This window comes from Nerophis ophidion, linkage group LG16 (genome assembly GCF_033978795.1).
Source record: "Nerophis ophidion isolate RoL-2023_Sa linkage group LG16, RoL_Noph_v1.0, whole genome shotgun sequence".
NCBI lineage: Eukaryota > Metazoa > Chordata > Actinopteri > Syngnathiformes > Syngnathidae > Nerophis > Nerophis ophidion.
The window spans coordinates 17,510,486-17,530,043 of NC_084626.1; the positions used below are offsets into that span (position 1 = coordinate 17,510,486).

General features: G+C 40.0%; 1 protein-coding gene across 3 annotated transcripts in view; it reads left to right on the forward strand.

The window, feature by feature from the left end:
• The window catches only part of rspo4 (R-spondin 4), a 98,558-nt gene that overhangs the window by 33,846 nt on the left and 45,154 nt on the right, over positions 1–19,558 (forward strand). The window contains exons 2-4 of one of the 3 annotated variants that reach the window (XM_061874428.1): positions 6,305–6,496; positions 6,599–6,778; positions 11,224–11,406. In XM_061874428.1, coding sequence (XP_061730412.1) covers positions 6,305–6,496; positions 6,599–6,778; positions 11,224–11,406 — 555 coding nt within the window. Of the gene's footprint in view, positions 1–6,304; positions 6,497–6,598; positions 6,779–11,220; positions 11,407–19,558 lie in introns of all 3 variants that reach the window. The other 2 variants (XM_061874426.1, XM_061874427.1) reach the window with 2 other exon arrangements.

A 19,558-nucleotide genomic window follows, 5' to 3' on the forward strand; every position in this document is an offset into this window, starting at 1 on the left:
ACGCTCCCAATCTTGTCTGCAGTGGGTCGGACGCTGCTGCGAGTGTCGTTTCCAGTGGGTCCGATGCCACCAGACCCTCCAGTGGTTCTGAATCCGTCAGCTCTTTTTCCAGCCTTGCAGCCTCCGTGACCTTCAGCTCACCTGCCGTGGAAGCGTTCATCTGGCGTTCGCCTTCCTCGCTTGCTGCGGAGATGCCCTTCCGCTCCTTCTTTTTGGCCGCATATGTGGACAGTTCATGGACGTCCCCCGCGCCATCCGCAGCCAAGCCGAGAACTTAAGTGTGGACCACAAAGGCTGCTGAGGTTGTGCTCTAGCTTACGCCTACCTCCAGCAGCGGCACTTAGGACCTGAGCACGCATTTCCTCGGCCGCTAGGACAGCAATCGTGCGCCTGCCGTACTCTTCCTCGCCAGCTGCAGTGGCATGATTTTGGACTTGTTCATTTTGGGGGGTTTCTAGGATGGTGAAAATCCGTCCCTTAAATGCCTACTGAAACCCACTACTACTGACCACGCAGTCTGATAGTTTATATATCAAAGATGAAATATTAAAATTGCAACAAATGCCAATACGGCCGGTTTAGTTTACTAAATTACAATTTTAAATTTCCCACAGACTTTCCTGTTGAAAACGTCGCGGAATGATGACGCGTGCGCGTGACGTGCCGGGTTGCAGGGGACATATTAGCGCAGCACCATTTGCGGCTAAAAGTCATCTCTTTTCATCGCACAATTAAACAGTATTCTGGACATCTGTGTTGCTGAATCTTTTGCAATTTGTTCAATTAATAATGGAGAAGTCAAAGTAGAAAGATGGAATTGGGACGCTTTAGCCTTTAGCCACACAAACACACTGTGTTTCCTTGTTTAAAATTCCCGGAGGTGAAGCTTTACTATGGATCAGAGCGGTGAAGCGAACATGGTTCCCGACCACTTGTCAACCGGCAGGTTTCGGTGAGAAAATTGTGGTAAAATGTCGCCTCTTACCGGAGATCAACTGAGCTTGCACCGTCCATGCAGCTGCTGTCGACTTCCCTCAGGGACTGGCGTCAAGACACCCGTGGACAAACCCTTCCGAGTATCAGGTACTATTTAATCTCACTAAAACACTAGCAACACAATAGAAAGATAAGGGATTTTCCAGAATTATCCTAGTAAATGTGTCTAAAAACATCTGAATCCGTCCCAATGCAATCGCCTTTTTTTTTTTTTACTTTATTTGTTTTTATTTTGTATTTTTCTAGTCCTTCGTTATCAATATCATCATCCACAAATCTTTCATCCTCGCTCAAATTAATGGGGAAATTGTTGTTTTCTCGGTTCGAATAGCTCTTGCTGCTGGAGGCTCCCATTGTAAACAATGTGAGGACATGAGGAGCCCTCACTCTTGTGACGTCATCGTCTGCGACTTCCAGTAAAGGCAAGGCTTTTTTATCAGCGACCAAAAGTTGTGAACTTTATCGTCAATGTTCTCTACTAAATCTTTTCAGCAAAAATATGGCAATATCGCGAAATGATCAAGTATGACACATAGAATGGACCTGCTATCCCTGTTTAAATAAGAAAATCTAATTTCAGTAGGCCTTTAAGTGAGGGCGAGGTACTTTTGAGACCTGTTACGCAAAGTTGCTTAGTTTTTGTTTAGTTTTTTTGGCTCTTATTATGTTTCCATGTCCTGTTTTGTTTGTGTCATTCCTGCACTGCCTTCACCCCTGCTGCTAAGCGCTGTCTTTTTTACCTGGGGGGTCATTGTAGCGGCCCACTTGGATTAATGACACACGATGCAGAGAGCTTCGACTGCTGCAACTTTAATTCTGCCCTCCCTTTCTCTTCACAATTTTGACACCGTGAAAACTATGAAGATGGACAGAAAATACAAATGCCATTGTACCATATTTCCACAAACATTGCATAAATCATGTTTACAGTTTTAGACTTATAAACAATTTTTTTCTAAATAAAAATAATGACATTTTCCCGTTTGTTTTAAATGAAATGAACCACTTGTTTTACAATAAATAAACCATTAGTCTCCTCCTACCTCCTTCCGCTTCCAAGGGCGCTAAATTTGCTCAGCTTGTTAGCCTAGCTTCCACACACAGCTCGTAGTGACTCTCCTTAAATGTGACATGAAAACAACACAAACATGAGGCACAATAAAATAACCTCTCACAAATGTTCACACAGAATATGACAAATATATATTTGTCAGCATGTTTTACCAGTCCAGGAGTAATGTGAGCTTGCTGTTGTCAGACGGAACCACAGCAGGAAGTCAAGCGTCAGTAATAAAGGAAGTAACAGAACAAGAATGGGCTCTTCAAAATAAAGGCACAAAAAAAGGTAACATGACAAAACTGTATTTTTCTCATGAGCAAATTTTGCTGCCATTTACAGTCATTAGTGATTATTTGTTTCACCTGCTACTTATCACCACCTGGGCACTATTTATGCCAGTTTCACTTCAGTGTGGATCATGGTTTGAGTTTGTTGGAGATTGCTTGAGTTATGTACATGGTCAGTAGTGTATGTAATTCTAATTATGTATTTTCTTTTGTTTACGTTCTCTGTTAAGCTTACCTTTTTCGTTGTGCCCTGTGCTATTCTGTGCACTCTTTTCTCCCTTCAACTCCCCCCAAAATGGATTAACTCGCTGGAATAAAAAAGACAATATAACAAACATCCATAACCATGGACGCATGTGAAAAAGTGCAATGTATTTATCTGTACAGTAATGTATTTATTTATATCTGCACCTTATTGCTTTTTTTTAATCCTGCATTACCAAGAGCTAGTGCAACAAAATTTTGTTCTTATTTCTACTGTAAAGTTCAAATTTGAATGACAATAAAAAGGAAGTCTAAGTCTAATTTGATTTTTTTTGTCATGAACAATTTCCATGTGCTTTTTGGTGCATTTCCGTGCTGCACTCTATTTGTGTTTTTGAACATTTGGACATTAAGTACAATTCTACCTGCACGCTGCCTGCTGAGTCCTGCATTTTGGGGTCACGACTTCAGCTGCAAAAGCGACTGCAACAGAGGACATAGGAGAGGAGTGAATGATGATGATCTAGGACTATTTTTGAAAGGAAAAATTCCAAACAAAAAAAACAAAAACTTGAAAAAGTCATGGAGGCAGTGTGAACACGAACTTTATCATCTCAGGAGCGGGCTACATGTGAGCACGTTCTCAATAAAGTCACTAAAATGCTTTGTCTCTTTGATTGGTTACTTACTGTAACACATCACAATTCACGGAGCGATGAGTCAAAGGTGTCGGCGTTCTGCTAAGACATGAAGACAAAAATGTGTTATATTTTTATGATCATCTTATCAGACAATCTTATAAGACATCAAATAGTCAATGTTTGCTGTCTTAGGTGGACAGGGGGCAATCGAAGCCCCTTGAGGCATTTGTGATTAAGGGCTATACAATTTAATTGGGATTGAATTGTGATTGAATTGTGAAAATCGGGAGAAAAATAGCCCGATTTTCTTCATGTGTGTACGCCTCTTTAGATCCAAATACAAGGCGCAAGATAGTGTGCACAAACTATAAAATTGCGTGTACTATTATTATGCGTGTAAGACTGCGTGTGCAATTGAAAAGTGGTGCAGACTGCCCTATTTAAATGAGGATTGTGCCCATGGAAACACTTGTGGAAGCTTTCAACGTTCATGTTATTTGGTTCTCCAACCTGTGTGCGATGGTGTTGAACTAGCAGCACACATATATCATAATGTAACACCTTTTTTCCAACGCAGAATATCAGTCAAGACAACATAAACTATTTTTAGCACACTACGCTATGCAGGGAGGCGCACAGCACCACAATGCGTTTATGTTTCTGGAATGACCCAAATGCAAGAAATGCATATTGAAATATTTTTCACTCACAATCATTATGAAGGACATGACGATGGATGTTTTTGGGGTTTTTTTTTTGCATTCTAAATATTAAATAAACACGATCGAAAGTCTACTTACAATGGAGCCTATGGGAGCCGTGCAATTCCGCCTACAAGGCCCTTAATAAAAACCTCCATTGAGGTTTTATATACATGATGTAAGTATGTATGTAATGTAGTTACAGGCACATTTATAATAACATTTAATTTTCACGTTTTTAGATCATTTTAGGCGTAGTTGGTGCATTAATTTTGAGCCATCTCCATTTTGACCACTAGCGACGCTGAGATCATTATCCATGCGTTTGTTATGTCTCGTCTCGATTACTGTAACCTATTATTTTCGGGTCTGCCTATGTCTAGCATTAAACGATTATAGTTGGTACAAAATGCGGCTGCTAGAATTTTGACAAGAACAAGAAAGTTTGATCATATTACGCCTGTACTGGCTCACCTGCACTGGCTTCCTGTGCACTTAAGATGTGACTTTAAGGTTTTACTACTTACGCATAAAATACTACACGGTCTAGCTCCAGCCTATCTTGCCGATTGTATTGTACCATATGCAAGAAATCTGCGTCCAAAGGACTCCGACTTATTAGTGATTCCCAGAGCCCAAAAAAAGTCTGAGAGCTATAGAGCGTTTTCTGTTCGGGCTCCAGTACTCTGGTAACAGTACTCCCGGTAACAGTTCGAGATGCTACCTCAGTAGAAGCATTTAAGTCTCACCTTAAAACTCAATTGTATACGCTAGCCTTTAAATAGACCCCCTTTCTAGACCAGTTGATCTGCCGTTTCTTTTCTTTTTCTCATCTGTCCCACTCTCCCTTGTGGAGGGGGCCATGGATGAAGTACTGGCTGTCCAGAGTCGGGACCCAGGATGCACCGCTCGCCTGTGTATCGGTTTGGGACATCGCTGCGCTGCTGATCCGCCTCCGCTTGGGATGGTTTCCTGTTGGCTCCACTATGGACGGGACTCTCGCTACTGTGTTGGATCCTCTTTGGTCTGGACTCTCACGGTTGTGTTGGATCCACTATGGATTGAACTTTCATAGTATTTTCTATCAACTTTCATAGAACTTTCACAGTATCATGTTAGGGCGGGTTGCAGTCCTCTCCAAGGTTTCTAATAGTTATCATTGTCACTGACGTCCCACTGGTGTGAGTTTTCCTTGCCCTTATGTGGGCTCTACCGAGGATGTCGTTGTGGTTTTTGTTGTGGTTTGTGCAGCCCTTTGAGACATTAGTGATTTAGAGGTATATAAGTAAACATCGATTGATTGATTGATTGATTGATTGATTGATTTCAAAAAATGCATCACAATGTTTGCTTTATTTTTCTTCATCACTGATTACTACTCATGAGAGCCAACAAACATAATAAAACATCACTTTGTGTATATAGTCTGCTGTCATTAGGATGCCGACTACTGGGATTTTCACATATTCCTATGTAGATGAAAAAGGTATCATAATCCTCGCGAAGAAAAGGGGAGGAAGGCAGGGGGAACCAAGCGTCTTTTTGTGACGTCCTCGCCAGTTTGGGGTCCTAAATGGTCTCCTACCCAACCCGGAGATGGCCCTCCATCCTTTTCCGACGAGAACCATGGACTCGGACTTGGAGGTGCGAACCTATCCAGTGAGAGCTGAAGATCATGGCCAGATGAAGCTATCTGGACCACATCATCACTATGAAGACAAGAACACTTATGTATTTTTTTGTTGTTGATTTTTTAAACATGAGAAAAAAAATACTTGGAAGATGTGGCTAACGGGAGTCACCGTTGTAGCCTTCAAAATACTTCAAAACCCTCCATCAACATTTTGTATACATACTGCAAGTATACAATGCAGTAACAGACACGTTCATAGCAATATTCAAAATGTACAATATTTACCGTATTTTAGTCATTTTAATCATAGGCGGACTTAATTCTCCAGCGCACTTATTTACGTTTCCATAGCAGCACACATCTGACTTCAGGCAACGATCGGATGCAAACACGCGAGTGTGTTCTGATTCTTGGTAACAAAGACGACTATTTTTGGACAAATGAGGATTAACAACATTATCTTTATCTTATCACAAAACTTTTCCACAGAAATTGGCACGCAGGGTACATGACGTCGACTACCCGACACAAAACAGTCATTGGTTGTAGCTGAAAGTATGACAAAGACATGCTAAAAAACAGCACTGCGGCCAGGGAGTTATTGGAAAGACACAACAGATGGTGGATGGGAAAGAATGTCAACATTGATTTAATCGAGTATTCCCCTTTAGAATTTTAATTTTACATGTTGTCACTTACTTATGTCATTGTCTCATATTAAACCATGCGGTCTTCTTCCATGTCCTTCACATTGAACGTTAACTGAGCGTCATTTTCCTCAGCAGCTCACCAAGGGAGATCACAAGGTTGTCGGAATTGTCAGGAGTGTTCCCACGACAACGGCTGCACGCGCTGCAAAGAGCACCTCTTCCTCTTTCTGCAGAGGGACGGCATGTCTCACCACGGAACGTGTCTCCACGCCTGTCCTGTAGGACACTTTGGCCAGAGGGGGCGGGACATTAACCGCTGCTTAAGTAAGCTGATCATAAGCGCCGCAGTTCTAGCTACTCAGATCATGTTCAAGGTAAAGGTGTCAACTACACTCTAGCACACTTTGTTGTGTTGATTGTTGTCAGAGTGCCGCTCAATGGACTGTGAGCAGTGCTTCAGCAGGGACTTTTGCATCAAGTGTAAACCGGGCTTCCAGCTCTGCAAAGGCCGATGTTTGAACCGCTTCCCTGAGGTAACCTCTGCACAACACAATCACTGTCTCGGAGAGGAACACCCCGCTGAGAGTGAACCATGGGCTAAAAACGGTGAGTAAGTCCATTAAAAATACTATTGTTGTTTTTTAATTTATATTATCCAAGGGCAAACTTCGGCTTGTATGAGCTCCAATGTTTTCAAATTATAATTATTATCATTACGAGTCTTAAACCATTTGCGCAAATAAAACAAAAAAATGTTTCAGATACTAGAAGTTCTGTGTTTTACAATGCTATACAGTTACCGTATTTTCCGGACCATAGGGCTCACCAGATTATAAGACGCACTTCAAATGAATGGTCTATTTTTGATCATTTTTCATATATTAGGCACCCCGGATTATAAGGCGCATTAAAAGAGTTATCATTTTTTATTATTTTTTTAAATGTAAAACACTTCCTTGTGGTCTATATAACATGCAATGGTGGTTGTTTGGTCAAAATGTTGCATAGATTATGTTTTACAGATCCTCTTCAAGCCGCTTTCAGACAGTCGCTTCGGGGTGCACCGTTTTGTGGGTGGTCTTATTTACCTGGCTCACCTTTGGCAGCGTCTTCTCCGCGTCATCTTTGTTGCAGCGGTGTAGCATGCAAGGACAGGAGTGGAAGTAGTGTCAAAAGATGGAGCTAACTGTTTTACTGACATACAGACTTTAGTTCCATCAATAACGGAGCAGCATCACCTCATCCGGAAACAACAACACCAAAAATGTGTCCCGTGAAAAACCGACTCTAATAACTAAAGTTATTTGGGTGAATAATGTAAACTCACTACACCGGTATGTTTTAGCTACAGCTACAGTTTTCATCTTAAAGATCGAAAAAAAAAAATTGGGAATGTCCGGCGAGCCAGATTGAAAATCTTAACGGGCCGCATGCGTCCCCCGAGCCTTAATGTGCCCAGGTCTTCTGTATAGTCTCCTCAGTTAACAGTGTTGCTCTGTTGTGTTATTGTAAAATTTGAAATCGGGACGGGAGTGGAAGAAGTGTCAAAAGATGGAGCTAATTGTTTTATTGACATTCAGACTTTACTTTAATCAATAACAGAGCAGCATCTCCTCATCTAGAAACAACTACACCCGAAATGTTTCCAATGAAAAACTGTCCGACCAGAACTCCAATAACTAAAGTTTCTTGGGTGAATAATACAAACTCACTATGCCGGTATGTTGTAACACTTTCATGGTGAGTTTACTGACAGGTATGAGTAAGAACTTTACAGTACTTTATATTAGAAATGGCAACAGCGGATGATGAATGTCCCATAACAAGAAGATAGAGAAAAAGAAGAAGCTTATCGACTAGGGTGTCGACGGGGACGTGCGCAATTTTTCAGGACCCATACAGATCCCAAATACAGATCAGAAGGGAACCAGAGGGTAAGAAAAGTTTATTTTGCATAATATTGCAAAACAAAACACCAGATAATATCTCTCACCTTATACACACACTATAATAATACTCGTATATTTAATACCCAACAACCTTCAAGCGGTGCGGCTTTGTTAGATTATTGCAGGCCGTGTGTGATGTTGTATTTTTTCAAGAGAACATTTTAAGTGTTGGTGTTGTTTACTTGGGACATATTGCCATCATAGTGCAGCCTACACTACACAAAGGTTGATTTAAAACGATCAGACACAGACGACGACCAGTCCCAGTTCAGATTCCCAATAAGAAGAATCTCATGAAAATTCAGGGTTGAAAGAGAAATACAAATGTGTTCTTGTCTCATACAGGGACATCAGTGTGGTTATATTAACAAGTGAAACAAAGTTTCATCTATTCTACGGAGTTACATAGAGTCGGAAGAAGAGGCTGGTGTGCGTGCATCCACACACTAGACCACCATGACGACACATGTACACATGACCAGCACTGCCTGGATTGATACGGCCTTGTCAAATTTTAGGTCTATTTCATGGTTTTACATGACATTTGCAAGTGTTAAGTAAACTCTTTCATTTTCACAGAGACATATTTGCAAAGTCCGCCTCATCAGTAATGAACCTGCCTTCATTACAGACTTGAGCACTTGTCTCTTCTTTACACTGTTTCGCTGTTTTCCGAAGCTGCATGGAAGAACACGAATAAGAGAAACAAGCCTAACTTCAAGCGCCTGGAAAAACGCTTAAGCATAAATAAACTAATAGGGCTCAAAGACCATTTAAAGATAATTTAATTGCCCATCCATTCTTGCATTTTCTGCCTCTTTTCCTTTCGGGGTCTTGGGGGGTGGGGGGATTAAGCCTAATTTAAAGTTAAAGTACCAACAATAGTCAGACACACACTAGTTGTGGTGAAATTACTCTCTGCCTTTTGACCCATTCCCATGTTCAGCCCCTGGGAGGTGAGGGGAGCAGTGAGCAGCAGCGGTGGCCCCGCTCAGGAATCATTTTGGTGATTTAAACCCCAAATCCAACCTTTGATGCTGACTGCCAAGCAGGGAAGTAATGGGTCAAATTTTTATAGTCTTTGATATGACTTAGCCGGGGTTTGAACTCACGACCTACCGACATCAAGGCGGACACTCTAACCACTAGGCCACTGAGCAGGTTTTAAGTGGATTTGTCAAATTATATTTTATGTACTTGTCTGGTTATTTAGTTTGTTCTGCATCTGATGACGTGATATCAGTATTGCTCTCACAACTGCAGTATTGACCATATAAAAATTGGTATCGTTACTATCGACATATGTGTTGTTCTGCCCACCGCTATGAGCTCGTTTAGCTATTAGCGCCGGTTAGCATTGCTTATTGTATCCTCCTACGATGTGTAGTGTAGCAGGTCTAGCGTTCTCTCGTCCTTGATTGATACTTGAAATAAACATAGTTAATTTGCTTTCATCGGGTCTAGGATTGGTGACTTAGAAGCAGCTTTGCACTGTAGAGAGACATTAGCCCCTAGCAAAGACACACAAGTGGATGTCACTACTGCTATCTACATCTTTTCGTATTTTCATGAAGGTAAGCTAACAGAGCAGGCCCATCAATCATTTTGCGGACATTCCTGGCTCTCGGGTTGTTTTAAAGACAAACTGTCAACCAATTGCTAGTCTCAGGCCGTACCCGGTCCACGTTTCTACACTCAATTAACCTAAAAATACATAACTGACTTTTATTTGATTGATGTGGCGGCTACCAACGCAGCCTAATAACTCCTTTGTCAAAGTGGATATTTGCTCGCATCAAATTATCGCTCACAACCTTAGTAACTATCCACCTGTTTCTATAATACAACGATAATACAAATACAAAAAAAATACCAAAAAAACGATAACAAGCTCAATGGTGTGCATATTAATGTAAACTATGTGGCTTAATAAATGTTGAGAAACAGTGATCTAGATCAGTGTTTTTCAACCACTGTGCCGCGTGAGAGACAGTCTGATGTGCCATAAGAGATGATCTAATTTCACCTATTTGGGTTAAAAATATTTTTTGCAAACCAGTAATTATAGTCTGCAAATGATGTGTTGTTGTTGAGTGTCGGCGCTGTCGAGCTCAGCAGAGTAACTGTGTAATTCTCTTCTATATCAGTTGGCGGCAGCTGGTAGGTAATTGCTTTGTATGTGTCGGAAACAGCGGGAGGCAGGTAAAAAGGGGTCTAATGCTTAAACCATGTGGGTGCCCCTAAGAAAAAGGCATTGCAGCTTAGGGAGGGCTATACTGAACAAAACTAAAACTGAACTGGCTACCAACTCAACAAAAACAGAATGGTGGACAACAGCAAAGACTTACTGTGGAGCAGACGGCGTCCACAATGTACATCCGAACATGAAATGACGATCAACAATGTCCCCACAAAGAAGGATGAAAAACAACTGAAATATTTTTGATTGCTAAAACAAAGTAGATGCGGGAAATATCGCTCAAAGGAAGACATGAAACTGCTACAGGAAAATACCAAAAAAAGAGAAAATTCCAACAAAATAGGAGCACAAGACAAGAAGTAAAACACTACACACAGGAAAAGAGCAAAAAATTCAAAATAAGTCATGGCGTGATGTGACAGGTCGTGAAAGTACACCTACTTTGAGACAAAAGCTATAGTGACGCATGGTTTGAATTCATATCCAACAATTGCGAGGAATGACTTTTACTATCAATATCAACTGGTGAGTTTCATTCTTTAAATGTTTTCTACTGGTGGTGTGTCTCTAGATTTTCAAAACAAAAAAATTGTGCCTTGGCTCAAAAAATGTTGAAACACACTGATCGAGATGGTACAAGACAGATTTTCATTCATATAATAATATAACATAATATAATAATATAATATATCTGTATATATAATATGTTATATTTTATCTTGCTACAATGGTACATTTTAGTCTACTTTATACTTTTAGTTTTCGCCCTCTTTTGTGCCCTTGTGTGTATTATCCTTTCCATCCTTATCCTTTCCATCCTTTGTAACTGAGCTACTGTGTGGAACAATTTCCCTGGTGGATCATTAAAGTTTGTCTAAGTCTAAGTTATTTCCACGCAGAAGACTGCAACTTGGATCCCCTGGCTGAGTGGAGCCGCTGGAGCATCTGCCTGCGAGACGGTGCCCCCTGTGGCTTCCGGTCGGGCCAACAAATGAGGATACGGGGCAGTGCAAGACCTGGACCCTCACCCTGCCCGTCACAAAGCCAGACGCGGAAGTGCCGGATGAAGAAGAGGTGTCCGACAGGTGAGGATTGACCAGTGGTCTTTGAGTTTTTGCTGTAACAGGAAGAACGGGCCAAAGGTGAGGCCTGATACCATTTGTTTCCGTGACAAGAGTAGTCGCATGCTGAGGGCGAGTGTTTCACTTTAGCTGAGAGCTGCTAACATCTGGATATAACTAAGAGGAACCTCCAGGATATAATGGGAGTGATCAAGAAACCTATTACTGGAACGTGGGAAGGACAGACAAATGTACTGCAAATCCCAGAATGTCTGTCAAGGATGCCTCGTCCAATTTTTCAATTGTCTGAGCAAACGGCAAAACTCCTTGAGCATTCAGTGGCGCACATGTGAGTGACGGCAGACGTGCACACGGTTATACGCTTATCTTTTTATTCGATTTTGTGCGCGGCCTAGATTTGCCGTACTCAGAGGACGCGTGAGCAGTGTGCAATCGCACAGGCGCGTACCTTAGAGGGAACGTTGGTTACTCTCGTATTCTAATGACACATTTTAGCCGTTAGGGAATCGTTGCAATCCTAAATTGGAAAGCTTCAGTGCTTCCTTCTCATGGAAAGATTGTCATAAGTCATAGCAAGACTCCTAATGATTTTCACTAAGGTTCAATGTCTTATTTTGGTTTAGGAACTGCTATGTAGTGAAACACTTATTTGGGGACAGTGGGACTTGACCTAGGGCCGAGATGTGTGCCTCAAGAACTTCCATTTCCTGCACAACGAAAATGAGCTGACAAAATATAAGATAAAAAGAGTAGATTTTTGGAAAAAATATTAAAAGCAATTTAAAACTTATCCATGATAAGACATCCTAAATTTAAATTGGCATATCTAGAAATTAGCACAAATTTTAAGATAGAAATATGTTGTTTTTTTCTGAAATCAAGCAGTATTGAACTTGTAACTCTTAAAATAAGCAACCTCTGATCATTGTATAATCTATAAACTACATTTTGTTGGTGGTAAAAACCAAAATATCTGATTTGAATAGTTTTTCCCTCAAATTCAACATTTTTAAACTGAGGAAAATTCAGGGAACTTAGAGCGCTAACTGCAAAATCTACATCAAATTGAATGGGGTCCAGAAGAAAGAGTAGTGAAGTAGTGAAGTGAAGTATATTTACATAGCTCTTTTCTCTAGGGACTCAAAGCGCTTTACATAGTGAAACCCAATATCTAAGTTCCATTTAAACCAGTGTGGGTGACACTGGTAGCAGGTGGGTGAAGTGTCTTGCTCAAGGACACAACAGCAGTAACTAGGATGGCGGAAGCGGGAATCGAACAAGATGCTGGCACGGCCACTCTACCAGCTATACCATCCATCCATATTCTACCGCTTATTCCCTTTTGGGGTCGCGGGGGGCGCTGGCGCCTATCTCAGCTACAATCGGGCGGAAGGCGGGGTACACCCTGGACAATTCGCAACCTCATCACAGGGCCAACACAGATAGACAGACAACATTCACACTCACATTCACACACTAGGGACAATTTAGTGTTGCCAATCAACCTATCCCCAGGTGCATGTCTTTGGAAGTGGGAGGAAGCCGGAGTATGCGGAGAGAACCCACGCATTCACAGGGAGAACATGCAAACTCCACACAGAAAGATCCCGAGCCTGGGACTGAACCCAGGACTGCAGGACCTTCGTATTGTGAGGCAGACGCACTAACCCCTCTTCCACCGTGAAGCCACCGAGCTATGCCGCCCTAGTTATCAAAGACATCAAGGATCTGGACAAATATTGAAACTCCCAGAGTGACCACAACAACGATAATGCAGTCTGACGGAACACAGACTCCGACATTCAACTACAAAATTCCAACTTTCCAAAGGATTACCGAAAAAGATCTTTACTCAGGTGAACATTCATCTACACTAATATATATATGTATATATATATATATATATATATATATGTATAGGGTAACACAAAAGAATTCTGAACAGGAATGTATGTTAATAAAAACAGCAGAGATCACAATGGTCCGGAATTAGAATTATTTAAGGATTTTTTTTTCTTTCATACAAAGAACAATTTTTTTTTTATGTATACAGACAAACAATATAACTGAAACATTAAAATAGACAACAAACTGTTGATTATTCATTTAAACAGCAGAAGTTTGTTTGAAAACTACAGCAACGTGAAACATTTTTTTAGAACAATTCAAAAACCCTTCAAAGTTATTATTATTGATGATAAAAAATGATTGGATTGTTACCTGGAAGGATATGAACTAAGGCCCCTTCTACACTAAGGATATCCAGGGTAAATCCCACCTAACCAATCCTTGTCCACACACACACACACACACACACAATGGTCATTTAGTGTAGTGAATCACACCTCAACCATCATAAATTAATAAAATCTTTATTGGACACGTGAAAGTACACAATTTGACAAAGAAAATTTTACAACAATCAATCGTTTAAAATTATTCAGTCTTTTTATAAACAACATTTTTAAAGTTACAAGGGACTTAAATTTAGTATTATTTGCTGATGATACAACTGTGTTTTGTCCATCCATCCATCCATCCATTTCCTACCGCTTATTCCCTCTGGGGTCGCGGGGGGCGCTGGTGCCTATCTCAGCTACAATCGGGCGGAAGGCGGCGTACACCCTGGACAAGTCGCTACCTCATCGCAGACTGTGTTTTGTTCAGGAGAGAAACACAGGAGCGAATATAAATGATAACAGAAGAAATGAACAAATGCAAAAGACGGTTTGACAAAAACAGACTATCTTTGAATTTCAGTAAAACTAAAATAATGCTATTAGGTAACAGTAGAAGAGAAAGTCAAACAAATACAAAGAGACGGAATGACATTGACAGGGTAAAAAATATTTTTGGGTGCAAAAATAGATTAAAAAAATAACTGGAGACCTCATGTAAAAATATCCAATATAAAGTAGAAAGAAACATGTCAATAATGAATAAAGCAAAACATATTCTGGACCAAAAATCACTTAATCTTCTTTACTGCTCGCTAGTGTTACCATATCTGAGTTATTGTGTAGAAATATGGGAAAAAACTACAAAAGTACATTTCATTCACGAACAGTGTTACAAAAAAGATGAATATAGAATAATATATAATGTTGGATATAGAGAAAATAAAAACCCTTTATTTATTGAATCAAAAACATTGAAATTCATTGACCTAATGCATTTGCAAACAGCTAAAATGATGTATAATGCAAACTATAACCTGTACCCAAGAATATAAAACAATTTTTCTCAACAAAAGAGAAGAAATATAATCTTAAAGGAAAATCTAATTTAAAACAGTTGTATGCTCATACAAGACTTAAAATGTTTAGCATATCAGTATGTGGAATGTATGAACAATGCGAGAACATCAAACAAGCACTAATATGATTCAGTTTAAAGAGACAGTTCAAACTACAAGTGTTCACAAAGTGCAAAGAAAAACAATTATAAATGTGTTGAAACTTAACAAAAAAAAGAGGTAATGATGTATTTAACATTTGTTTACTTACTTATGGTATATTTATTTATTATTTATGTATTCACTGTTGTGTTACAAACAGAACAAAGAAATCGGATAAAACTGCTAGGATTAAATAAGCTCTGCTTCTTACTACTCATTTTCGGACACTGTAATGATATAACTGGAAATATGTCATGCATTAGATTGGAGTTGTATTGTATAGATCAGTGGTTCTCAAATGGGGGTACACGTACTCCTGGGGGTACTTAAGGGTATGCCAAAGGGTACGTTAGATTTTTTTTTTAATATTCTAAAAATAGCAAAAATTCAAAAAATTCTTTATAAATATATTTATTGAATAATACGTCGACAAAATATGAATGTAAGTTCATAAACTGTGAAAAGAAATGCAACAATGCAATATTCAGTGTTGACAGATGGTTTTTTTTGTGGACATGTTCCATAAATATTGATGTTAAAGATTTCTTTTTTTGTGAAGAAATGTTTAGAATTAAGTTCATGAATCCAGATGGATCTCTATTACAATCCCCAAAGAGGGCACTTTCAGTTGATGATTACTTATACGTGTAGAAATCTTTATTTAAAATTGAATCACTTGTTTATTTTTCAACAAGTTTTTAGTTATTTTTATATCTTTTTTCCAAAGAGTTCAAGAAAGACCACTACAAATGAGCAATATTTTGCACTGTTATACAATTTAATAAAACAGAAACTGATGACATAGTGCTGTATTTTACTTATTTATCTCTTTTTTTTCAACCAAAAATGATTTGCTCTGATTAGGGGGTACTTGAATTAAAAAAATTTTCACAGGGGGTACTTCACTGAAAAAAGGTTGAGAACCAGGGGCGGTTCTAGGCATGCTTATATGAGGGGGCAGTCAGAAATGTGAAGGGGGCATCTTGTGTACACATCATGCTCCAGCACTTTTTTTTTGTGCTTATAGTAACGATGCTTTCTTCATTGAAATGGGTCCTTAGCTATGTGTCCAACCCCAACCTGGAGTAGTGGATTGCACTTTGTCAGGCCTCTACCTTCAGACCTGTCCAACTTGGGCGTCCCAGCTGAAGACTAAGCTCCTGCTGGTATAGCTCTTACGGTCACTGAGGCACGCAAACCCCCTGACCACAATAAGGTGGCAATCCCTCAGGGGGTGAAACTGAAAAACAAAAATAAAAATAAATGAATAAAATAAAATAAAACATCCTTCATCCAGATTTTATCAACCAACAAGATAACATTTATCCTAACCGGATGGCCTAACTCTCAAATAAATGTTGACCCAAAGTAGGACTTCACACACTATAGTCAATATTTACAAAACTGAAAGGTAGTCTGATGAATAATGTTAAAAAAGAATCTCAAACTAATTTATAAAACAGAACGTGGGCACTCATTTAGGCACAAAATTCATTCACTCCAATGTATGTGTTGCCCACTTGCTTGTAAATTGATGAAAACGGCTGTGTTTTTGTTTTTAGGTGTCTTGGTCATATAAAATGAAACTTATAATTTGTTTAATGTTTCAATCTACATTTTGTAATAAAGGTTGACTATGTAGACTTACAAGAAAAACTACGGAAAAAGAATTCCAGCAGTCGATTGCCAGACCGTTGCTAAGTAAAACGGGCCGTTACTAGGGACTCCGCTCTGAACAGAAGACAGCAGAGGAGGACTGCTAAGCAGGATATATACCTTATGTTTCATTTTTACCGTCATTAACAGCATCATAAATGACTTGTAGCTTGTTACAGGGACAGTGGAGGCTCTCTGCCTTCCAAACCACTGCTGCTCAGAGCCTCCGCTGTCACTGCTCTCGTCAAGTTGTAAAAAAAAAAAAAAAAAAAAAAAAAGGAACTCCGTAGCACCGAAAGTCCGCGATGATAAAAGTGTTTATGACAGATAAGACTACACAAATACACCCATCCTAACAAGTATATGATAAATGTAGACAAATTTTCCTTTTCTTTTACTTTCATACTGCAACAGTGATTGGATGTTTACTGAGGGCTGAGGGGTGTGTGCGGGTGTGTGTCTGCTGTGCAGCCTGTGGAATGGTGAATACACGCACAGCGGAGGGAGGAATGAGAGGGAGGCCGACACTACTATATCGTGTGTGTCCCTTTTTCGGCGGATTTTTCCGCTAGTGCAGATAATTTTGTCAACTTGTTACGTAGTAATTTTGTGAGTTTATTAAAATGTACTTTCTCAAATTTTGATTTGAGAGGGCAAGACATTTATTTAAGGGGGCTGTGCTCCCTCTTACCCCTGCGTAGAGCCGGTCATGTTGAGAACCACTGCACTAGAGCATACCGCCATGGCTACGGAATGCGAGGAACTACCAAGCCAAAACAACGGCCTAATAACCCCCTTATTTGACCAAAATAAGAAAAGACAAACAAGCAAAAGTAATAACACATAATTTCTTATTGATTATACAATCAAAAAGTGCAAAAAGCAGGTAGATATTTTATCAAGTTTTATGACAAATGTTTGCGATTCTGCATGGAGGAGTGGTTGCAATTCACCATTCAAAAGTAGAAAAGGAGAAGCAGCTAAATACTGGGATCGTCATCTCTGCTAAGTGCAGAACAACTATAGATTTATGACAGCATATACTTTCAAAAGTGGTCAACTCAGAAACTATGTACAGTGTAAAGTGGATACTTTTAGAAGAGTACTGACGGAAGTGTTCCGTTTGAGACTAAGCACAGTGTTAGTGCGTGTGCGTGGGCGAGCATGCGTGCGAGTAAGACGCAGTTTGTTACTGACTGTCAGATGCTTTGACATGCAGCCAACTCTGATAAAAGTTTACAATGCGATGAACCACAAGCAGATTGAAGTGAGTTTGTATGCGTGTGTGTGCCTTCGAAAGTGCTTACTAAAGAGCTTAGGCAGATAACATCTTAAAACATCACACTTCCCCAGGGTTGATGTGCTGTTTTCATTGAATAATTTCCTCATTTGTATAAGACTCTCTTGATCGTCAGAATAGATAAAAGCAACACAAAACTCATGACTATCTTAAGACTATGACCTGGTTCATACTCTGTCAACTGAGAATGTTCCTAGAATGCTGTAGCTGAGAGCAAGTCTTTGCATTACAAATTAGGTAATTATACCATCAGGGTGGATCACATGCGAAAATTGTTGCCTATGCCAACAAGTCGAAATATGTGAATTATAACATAGGTTAAAACCTGCCATGGCCATGAGTACATTCCAGAACAAACAGGCTCAGAGACAGCTTTCTCAGAGCTGTCACCATCTTGAACTCTAACTTATAATACAACAAACCCCATTTCCATATGAGTTGGGACATTGTGTTAGACGTAAATATAAACGGAATACAATGATTTGCAAATCCTTTTCAGCCCATATTCAGTTGAATGCACTAAAAAGACCAAATATTTGATGTTCAAACTCAAAAACTTTTTTTTTTTTTTTGCAAATAATAATTAACTTAGAATTTCATGGCTGCAACACGTGCCAAAGTAGATGGGAAAGGGCATGTTCACCACTGTGTTACATCACCTTTTCTTTGAACAAAACTCAATATACTGAGGAAACTAATTGCTGGAGCTTTGTAAGTGGAATTCTTTCCCATTCTTGTTTTATGTAGAGCTTTAGTCGTTCAACAGTCTGGGGTCTCTGCTGTCGTATTTTACGCTTCATAATGTACCACACATTTTCCATGGGAGACATGTCTGGACTGCAGGTTGGCCAGGAAAGTACCCGCACTCTTTTACTACGAAACCACGCTGTTGTAACATGTGGCTTGGCATTGTCTTGCAGAAAAAGGCCGGGGTGTCCATGATAACATTGCTTGGATGACAAAATATGTTGCTCCAAAACCTGTATGGACCATTCAGCATTAATGGTGCCTTCACAGATGTGTAAGTTACCCATGCCTTGGCCACTAAAACACCCCCATACCATCACAGATGCGGGCTTTTGAATTTTGCGCCTATAACAATCCCGATGGTTATTTTGCTCTTTGTTCCAGAGGACACCACGTCCACAGTTTCCAAATATAATTTGAAATGTGGACTCTTCAGACCACAGAACACTTTTACACTTTGCATCAGTCCATCTTAGATTAGCTCGGGCCCAGCGAAGCCAGCGGCGTTCCTTGGTGTTGTTGATAAATGGGTTTTGCTTTGCATAGCAGAGTTTTAACTTGCACTTACAGATGTAGCAACCAACTGTATTTAGTGACAGTGGTTTTACGAAGTGTTCCTGAGCCCATGTGGTGATATCCTTTACACACTGATGTCTGTTTTTGAGGCAATACTGCCTGAGGGATCAAAGGGCCGTAATATCATCGCTTACGTGCAGTGATTTCTCCAGATTCTCTGAACCTTTTGATGGTTTTACAGACTGTAGAGAGTAAAATCCCTAAATTCCTTGCAATAGCTCTTTGAGAAATGTTGTTCTAAAACTGTTTGACGATTTGCTTTCAAATTGGTGACCCTTGCCCCATCCTTGTTTGTGAATTACTTAGCATTTCATGGAAGCTGCTGTGTTGGCCCTGTAATGGGGTGGCGACTTGTCCAGGGTGTACCCCGCCTTCCGCCCAATTGTAGCTAAGATAGGCACCAGCGCCCCCCGCAACCCCAAAGGGAATAAGCGGTAGAAAATGGACGGATGGATGGATGGATGCTTTTATACCCAATG